The 9,217-nt window shown below is 34.0% G+C and overlaps 1 protein-coding gene across 1 annotated transcript in view; it reads right to left on the reverse strand.

Moving 5' to 3' along the window:
• The window catches only part of LOC113774207 (inactive cytochrome P450 76AD1-like), a 47,211-nt gene extending 38,987 nt beyond the window's left edge, over positions 1–8,224 (reverse strand). The window contains exon 1 of the mRNA XM_027318768.1: positions 7,887–8,224. Within this exon, the coding sequence (XP_027174569.1) occupies positions 7,887–8,224 (338 nt within the window). The remainder of the gene's footprint in view (positions 1–7,886) is intronic.
• Between the last annotated feature and the right edge of the window lie 993 nt (positions 8,225–9,217).

Here is a 9,217-nt window from a genome sequence, read left to right on the forward strand (position 1 = left end):
GACAAGCCAGGGCTTCTATGATTACTAATCATGATCGGACGCTCAACACCTGAGTATCGGACGTCCGACAACCGTTGCTGTTTTTCGGACGCAACACTCTGGACGCATCGGCCGTCCGAAGAAATCGAAGAAGAAGTTCCAAGTGTGCATCCTACCCTCGGACGCATAATGATAAGGGATCGGACGTCCTAAGAGATTCAAGAAAACTTCCAGAACTCATTGATCTCGTTCGGACGCATAAAGACTAAACATCGGACGTCCGACAGCACCAACGGCTAGTTGACTCTTCAGTTGCCTTCAGTCCGTTGACAGCATTAATTGAAGAATTTTCTAGTCTCCTATAAAAAGAACAAATTCAACCACCTCAGAACAACTTTGCACATCAAGTCTACATCAGATCGTGAGTGATTCAAGTGTTAGAATACTCAAAAAGGAACTTTTGTACTCTTAGCCTGTGCAATCTTCTTATAGTTTTTCAAGTGTGACACAGCTTCTTCAATAGTGTAGCTTAGTGAGGGTTCTTCGAATGTTTGTAAAACTTCCTTGCTTGACCAAGTGTGGTTTGGGGCAAGAAGGAAGTGATCCCTCTCTTTTACACGTGATATTGGTTGCAAGACTGTTCAACTTGAAGTAACTTGGTATATAAGAGTGTAGTTCAAACCTCAGTTGTGTTTGAAGCCTGGTTTGTTTCTCTACTTTCATTTACTGCTTTTCTACATAAATTGTTCTCCTCTTCATCTCACAAATACCTGTGCTCTCTTGTTATCTGGTCCATTGGGTGGTTTTTTGAGAAAAGAAAGGAAGACTTTCAAAAAGGTGGCCTATATCTTAGCTGTTATTTTAAAAAACCTAATTCACCCCCCTCTTAGGTTGTCTTCGATCCTTACAGTTTTAGTGATGATTAAGATGATTGTGGTTAGAGAATCGAAAGAAAATCGAAGGAAAACTTGTTTTGCTGCTGGCCGAAAATCTGTCCTGTTTTTCTCGAAGCTTTAGCTCAAATTTTTTATGCTCAAATGACCTTGGATCTGATGTATATATGTTATAAATGGTTTGTAGAAAGTTTCTATGAAAAATTATTTGAATAGGATGAGTAAAAGTTGAGTTTTGGGCAAGAACAAATCTGGAAATTCGTATAGCAGAGGTCCACTGGCAGTGTTCTTTGAATGAACATAAGTCTGTGTATGGAAGTCGGAATTGAGTACCATCAGTGGAATTCAGAACTAGACATCCATAGTTTTCTAACGGTGTATCATGCACCTTCTAATTCGAACTGAGTCATCTGTAGTGGTTGATCAAAATCTCCTGTCCTGTTCCGCTATTCTGCTCGAATGGCAGTATGAAGCTGCGATTGTGGCTTGAATTTGAACCACTTGCTACCTGATTTTTAAAATGACCTGTTCTGGTGAAAGTTAACCTTATGAGTCTAGTTTCCAATGCCATGAACCGTTTTTAATTTTGATTTGTATCAAATGAGTTATGGTCCAATTTCCGAACTGTACCAAAACTGGAAAACCCTAATTTTTGCTAGCCGACTAGCCTAGTTTAACTTGGGACAGGTTGTTTTCAAAATTTTGGTGTTAATCACCTACCAAATGTATATTAAATGTTTTTTGGGCTTTGGTTCCACCAATGAGCCAGATTGGGGTTGATTTCATTGGGTAAAATGTTTGGAAAAGAAAAATGAAGCTAGAAGGCAGATTTGTCTTGGAAAATTCTTGAATTTTGGTAGTTTTGTTAACTACCTTCTTGTGCGAATTTTCAAATGAAATTTGGTAGAGGAGTAGTACTTATATGGAGGTTGAATTGTACCAATTTTGGTGTAAATCTAAGACCATTTGGATGTATAAATGTTGTGCCAAAGTTGTTCTTTAAATCTGGAAAATTTACCAAACCGTCTTTATTTTTGACCAACTTTGAGCTGCTATATCTTGACGCTCAAAACTCTAATTTTAATTCTGTTTGTTGTATTTGAAACTTTGTTAAGAATTCGTGCTGTGTTATAAATTTCAAAGGCTAGTTCATTTCCTGTGAATTTTGCCGAATTTTCAAAGTTTGCCGAAAACAAGACCAAAACTGTCTTATAGGTTCAAATCAGCCACTTTGGGCTAAAATTTGAATGTCTTCCATTTAGAATCTTGGAAGAGTGTCTTCTAGGAAATTTTAGTACTTTGAAATGAGATTCCAACGGTGTAATATTTTCCATTTTTGGACCTATAGAGTGCAAGTTCTGATTTTCCTAAGTTGACGTACAAAATTAAAATTTTCCAACTTGATGAGAAATGAGTTTTTGTAAACTCTTCTCTACCCTTTGATTATGATTGATCATTTTAAACTTGATTTCATGAAGGAAATCAATTTTTGTTGTGTTGATAAATTCTCACATTTGAACCTTTATTTTGAGTGGTTAAGGTTCTTTGTTCGAGGTATTGACTCATCTAAATGAGTGTACCTTCTTCATTGATAAATACCTGGTTGTAAGTTAGAATACTTGTTAATTGTTCAGGCGCTCAAAGGGACTTTCAAAAAGATCTCGAAACGGACGCCAAAAGGCTTGCTCGAGCACTTGCTCTTGTTTTGTGTGGTGAGTGTCAAGTGTGTGAAAAAATTGCTACGTGCTTAATTGTTATTATTGATGAAATATTTTGAACATGCCAAGTCGAGTGTGTACTTTATCGCACTCGTTCTCATTTAAGCGAAATGTATTTGAATTGTTTGAAGTGAATTGCTCATTGAATTGATGGAATTGTTACAATGGAAAAATTATCCTTGAACTGGATAAACGTTGATTGGAGTGAATCTCCTCGACTTATAACTGAATTGCATGGATGTCGTTGGAGTGAATCTCCTCGACTTATAACTGAACTGGGGGACGCCCAAACTCATCGGCCGACCTTACGACTCGAGCCGACAATGGCTTGGTCGGGAAGCTTGGTGAGCTATGAGAAAAATTGTAAGCTTGATCTATTGGAGAGATCTCGCTTGGCCTACTTGAGTAGTAGCGCCTTTTATTGATGTTCGGACCCAATGCGGTGTATGGTGGACGGAATTGTGAAGTAAGTGGAATCCTACGGAGTTAAATGCCGACCCGGTTGACGGAGTGTCATCGTGGAAGGTATTCGATCGAGGTTTGGCGAAGCAAGTGGAACTTAGCTCCTGAGAGCTTCAATATCCTTGAATTGTTTCTGTTTAGTTTCTTTACTTGAAATGTCAATTAATTGAACTTTACAGTATATCTACTGTATAAACGTGATTATTACTTGAACTATGTGTATGCATGTGTGTTTCTTGGCCTCACTGAGCGTTAGCTCATCCCATTAGATTTGTTTCCTTAACAGGGACTGAAATAAAAGAAGTTATGAGAAGCCGACTTGAGGCACTTTTGTATTAGGGTTTCGATTGTAATCGACTAGACATATTTTGGAAGTGATATATTTTTGGGAAAGTGGTTGTATATTGAAATTGTGATGTAAGAATAAATATTTATGAATGGAAATGACTTCGTACCTTCAATCCGACTTTTATCATTAGTATTGCACTTTAAGCCTGAAATGGAATTGTGCTGAGTCCTGGCGAGAGCTGGACAGGCGTCCCGCCGATACCCTTTGGTTCACCTTAGGGAGAAGTGGGGGCATCACACTTTATATTCATTTGTGTAGGATTTGGTGATATGAAAGGAATCTAATTAACAGTAGACGAATCAGGATTTGGAAAAAATGATTGGAGTGATAGTGGTATTTTACAACTGAGTGCAGACAATGTAATTTTTATTTAATCTATGTAGTCAAGATAAAAATAAAGTAGTCATGATGAAATTAAGTTAAATTATGTCAAGTCCACTAATTTTTTGGATTGATAAGTTGGGCCAGTACCACATGGGTGAAAGCGGAAATTCCATTTAAATTAAAGTGAATTAATTAATTTATTAACTGATGGTTTTCTACTTGGGCTAACTTATTATTTAGAGTCTACATTAAATGAGTTTTTTGACCTACAAGTATCCCAAATTGCAGGGAGATTCTGAAGGATTTTTTGAAGATCAAGTCTATATATTTTGGGTATAAATAAGGGTCTCCTATCTAAGCTAAAGGACATTCAAGTCACCAAAATCTTAGAGAAACTCTACCAAATTCTATCTAAGAGTTAAACCCTTAGCCCTTGGATTATATTCAAATTCATATCGATGTTTGAAGATTATAGATTCAAGTGTTTGAAGTGATGGCACCAAATCAATCATTTCCTATGCTGACACTATAGGAAACATCCTTTTAATTGACGAACAAGCCTTTTGGCTCATCGGTTAGTAAAGAGAAAAATTAGACGATTATTTTCTTTGATTTAAGAAATTTTGGAGATTTTAACCCTTTTTATTCTTTAATTAATTATATTAATATTTGTACAAGTTTTCTTGTCTTTGGTCTTAAGCAATGAAATTTGTGTTATACTAAAAATTAGGCAATACCAGAAGCTATACTCAAGATTGCAAATAGACCAGTGATGTCAGAAGAATCTCTAATTGTTTGAGGAGGAACAGTAGAAGATATTTCAACATGATTGTGAAGATCAGAAATCCTAAGAGTTGGATGTATAGCTTTTAACAAGCTAAATCGAGTTGAGTACTTGATGCTTAGGCTCTATTTTTATATTATATGAAAAGGGTTCAAACTCAATCAAATACTAAACCAACTGTAAATCTTACTCGAATTTGATTCATTCGTTTGTACAAATATTCAAGTTCGAATTCAAACTCGGCACATTAAACTAAACAAGCTGAATTAGAGCTCGAGTTCAAGTTCGATTTGAATTTGGAAATAATAATTTTTAAAAAAATAATACATGATTTAGATTAAGTTTAATTGCATTTCTTTATTGAAAATTAAATACTACTAATTTTATTTTTTGAGAAAATAAAATATATATAATATTAAATATATTTATAATTGTATTATTTATTTTTATAATTGTATATCTATTCATGAACTATTCAAACAGTTGGTGAACAGGTTCATATTCGATATTATTAAATGAGTCTAATATTATATTCAATCTCGAATATGTTCATGAACTATTTAAACAGTTGGTGAATAGGTTCATATTCAATTTAATTATTAAATGAGTCTAATATTATATTCGATCTCGATTCATTTATTAAACAATCGAGTTTTTTTTTTTGAAATTCAAATGTGCTGTACGCGAACATGCTTTACTGCAAATTTTAAAACTTTATTACCCCATTTCCACAAGTGCACGATTCATTTTTTGAGTATAGAGATAATAAGTGTCAATCTCACAGGGATTTAGAATGTGGCAATCACTTGAATTTAATTACTTGCTTTATTATCTAAACAATAAAAATTTAAGGAAGTAAAAACTAAGAAAGTTAACTAGGTGATAAAACTAGCCATGGAAGATGTTAGTTTAGACGGTACAACCGGCCATATGACATAAGTAATAAATATGAAACTGGTCATTAGGTGGTAAAACCAATTATATAGGCGGTATGTTGCAAGAAAGCAAAGAAAAAATTAGATTAGAATTGCTTAAAAATTAAGTGAGAAAGTTTTAGAGATTAGAATCTCTTGTTGTGTCAAGATTAGGAATTAGTTAAGGTGATTATGCTTTGTGTTTCCATGAATTGTGAAGAAATAACTTTTAAATATATGTCATTACTTTCGCCAATGAACATTAACTCTTTGAATCATCCTTCACATATTTTCATAGAGAAAAGATAAGAAACAAGTTAAATAAACCCAATGAAGTTATTGCATGAATTCAGCCAACTATTATTCACTACTTTCATGAGAATAATGCTAGAGTTTAAGAACTTAGATCTATTTGAAGACAGCTTTCATTCCTCAACAATTATCAAATCATTCATAGTTGAGGGTCAAATAACTATAAAGCATAAGTACAAGTTCTCAAACTAACAAATCATGAAAAAGCCTAATCATTCCCTAACTACTTTAAATCAAAACTACAACAAGCTCATTTTCACCCTAAAATATGAAAAAGTTTAGCTAGACATTAAGAACATCTAAACATGAAACAAACTTGTAACAAAACATGATAAATAAGAACAAGAGAAAAAGTTTAGGAAGAACATTCTTATTCAATATCTTGAAGGTTGAATCTTTGAATTCCTTCATAAGTTGATCTCTCAAATAAACTTGGTACAAGAGTGCTCTCACTTTCTTCTCAAAAGTTTTTAAATTAAGAAAGAAACTCTCAATATGAAACTAAAACTACTTCTACTTCTATTCTTACTTTATTCTACTTCATATTACAAGATGCTACTAGATACTTAAATCAATGAAATACAAGGGGTATTTATAGATATTTTTGAAAAAAAAAAATGTGCCCATCATGTGGTCATAAAGTTGTTCTTCACTTTTCCAACTCGAGCTTAGCTAGATCCAACCAAATTTTATGAAAAAAATTCATCCACAAGATAGTATGAAACGAGTGCAAGTTGTAGAATCAACTTGTAGCAGTCATTTAGGGATCCACGAGGTATTCCTTGTGGATTTGCCTCGCGGTTATTCATTTTATATAGTTTTGCACTTTCTACTCAAAATTCAACTTTGCTCTTATTTTGGACCAATTTCAACTATAATTATCTTGATAATGAAAGCTAAATTAGCTCTTGTATAAAATATAAAAGTTGTAGTTTTTTGCGTTAGCTTTCCAATGCATTAAAACTCATTTCCATTGGATCTCTGTAGGCTGAGAAATAACCGACATACCCCTGACTGGTCAATGCTCTGTTTCAATTTTTGACAGAAATTTTGCCCAACTATATTTTGAATTTTTAACCAGGAAAATCAAAAATTGTAGAGTTCTGTGTTAGTTTCAAAATGACTCAAGAATCATTGTAATCTGATGCTTTTAGCTTAAGATATAATCAAAAGATTAAGGTGTGTTAAAACTGTCAAACTCTTCTTGATTTGAGTCAATTCATAAGATACCAGAACCAACAAAAACAATACAAATTTTCATATTAACCCACACTTTTCCATGTTTTGGTTAAGAAACACTACTTGTACGAAAAGTAACTTATAAAGGAACTCAATTATTCCATTTTAACTTAAAACACACCAAAAATTTACCCTAAAACCTAATTAAAAATAGGTAAAATAAATTCTAATTATTCTCAAACAGCTCGATTGGTTTAAAGCTCTAGCTAGAAGAATTGGATGACTATTTTCCATGTAATTAGTTTGATCAAGCGTCATTGGTACTAGGTCCTTGATGTGAATAGCAAAGGGATTGCATGTAGGATTAGCAATAACCATAATAGATAAAAAGAAAGAGGTGAAATGAGGATCGAATGCTTCTGATACCACAACCCAATTGCAACAACTTACCCTTTAAAGCGTTGTGACTATTATTTATATTAGCAAAATAACACGCACGCAATTTTAATAAAATAAGGTAACATGCATCATATGTAAGTGGTTACAGTAATAAGATAACATATTAATAACATTTTCCCGGTTGACTCCTTATATTTCAACTTTCCTCACACAGATTAATCCTAAAGATGATTGTTATTCATTCACATCGAAGTTTTAGGTTTGAAAGTGGTATATTGTTGCAGGTAACCGTGGCTTTGCACTGACATGAAGAGCTTTACTATTAAAGAACTGTTCTGGGCGCTCAGAAAGATCAATCCGCTTCTCATTGGGGGCCAGGCTAAAAGTAAATCCTTAAAGGAGCCTACCCAATGCCATCACAGTGAGAGTTGTTCCTAGTGCAACTCCTGGGCAACTACGCTTGCCTACGGTGAACGAACTGAACCTCAATTCCAATTCTGTAAGCTCTAATTTACTTCCAGTATCATTGTTTAAATGACGCTCTGGTATAAACTCCGGTGGTTTCTCCCAAACCTTAGGATTTCGACCAAGCCCTCGACGCGGTCAAGAAGAAAATGGCTGCCTTTGGGTATGTAATAGCCGCCAATGGTGGTTTCTGATATAGACATACGAGGAGGATTGAATGGCACAACTGGATGGAGCCTCATAGATTCCCTGGCGCATGCTTTAACATAATTTAGTTGTGGAATATCAGATTCTTGGACTAATCTTTCTCTTCCAACCAAACTATGAATTTCCTCCATGGCCGTCTGATAAATCAGCGGCTGATTGATCATTTCAGCGATTACCCACTCAACTGCAGTTGGAGGGCTATCTGCCCCCAATGAAAAACTCCTGCAATTGTATATCATATAATACTTTAATTTTGGGATTTTTATGAATATATAAAAGGGGATTATTAACGGATAAATAAGGTCTTTTTTATTGTTCAGTATTTCTCCTCGCGATAGAAATATCTCCAAATAAGTTGGAAGGAAAAAGTGTTGCTATGTTGTTTACACTTCGAGATTTAAAATTTTAAGCAAAATTTATTTGAAAAACATATTTCAATTCTGTTTGGTGAAGTTGGAATTAGCGCTACTAAACAAGTGGCAAAGCAATGTACTTTTTCATGCTTGAATGCCCAATGAGAATTTAGAATACTATTTTAGGTTGTGGCTGTAATGTCAACAAAGTCGAATGGTAATGCTTTCTTTTGTGTTAGGATGAACCTTTAGGATAAAGTTGCTTTTATTATTCTAGTTTAAACTATCTTAGAATTATTTTACAATAAAAGTTGTCAACCGACGTGCTTAGCCAAAATGCAAAGCAAACTATCTTACCAATTTTTTCTCAACTATTACTTAAGGAAAAAAATAAATAGAGCAATATAGAACCATGACCAAAAATAGAATATTCTAATGTTTTGAAACAAAATTCACTCCTTTTGGCAGTGTTCCTTTTCCTTCATAAAAAGGGAAATGTGTTGGATTCTTAATCCAACGTTGGACTTATATGTGAATAATTATGTGATGCAAACTGTCAAATAAGGTTAAATCCAATTAAAGTGATCAAATATGGTTTGACATTAATGTATCTAATAAGATGTGGGTTTTTAATGTATAGAGACTTAAGGGTATTTCCTATTTCTATGATGGGCTGAAATAGGTTTCCAAAGGGTAACAGGAATGTTACTTATAAATAGAGTTACAATTCCCAGGTCACACGTAGTATTCTTATTGTCGTATTTTCTAATACCACAATATAGTTCTTTCTTGATATCCCATCGTCAGGAAAGATATCAGAGAGAAATTAAAGGGCTCTCTCAGGGATTCGCAAATACGTGTTGACCTGGAACGCTATCC

The sequence above is a fragment of the Coffea eugenioides genome, chromosome 6 (assembly GCF_003713205.1).
Source record: "Coffea eugenioides isolate CCC68of chromosome 6, Ceug_1.0, whole genome shotgun sequence".
Taxonomy (NCBI): domain Eukaryota; kingdom Viridiplantae; phylum Streptophyta; class Magnoliopsida; order Gentianales; family Rubiaceae; genus Coffea; species Coffea eugenioides.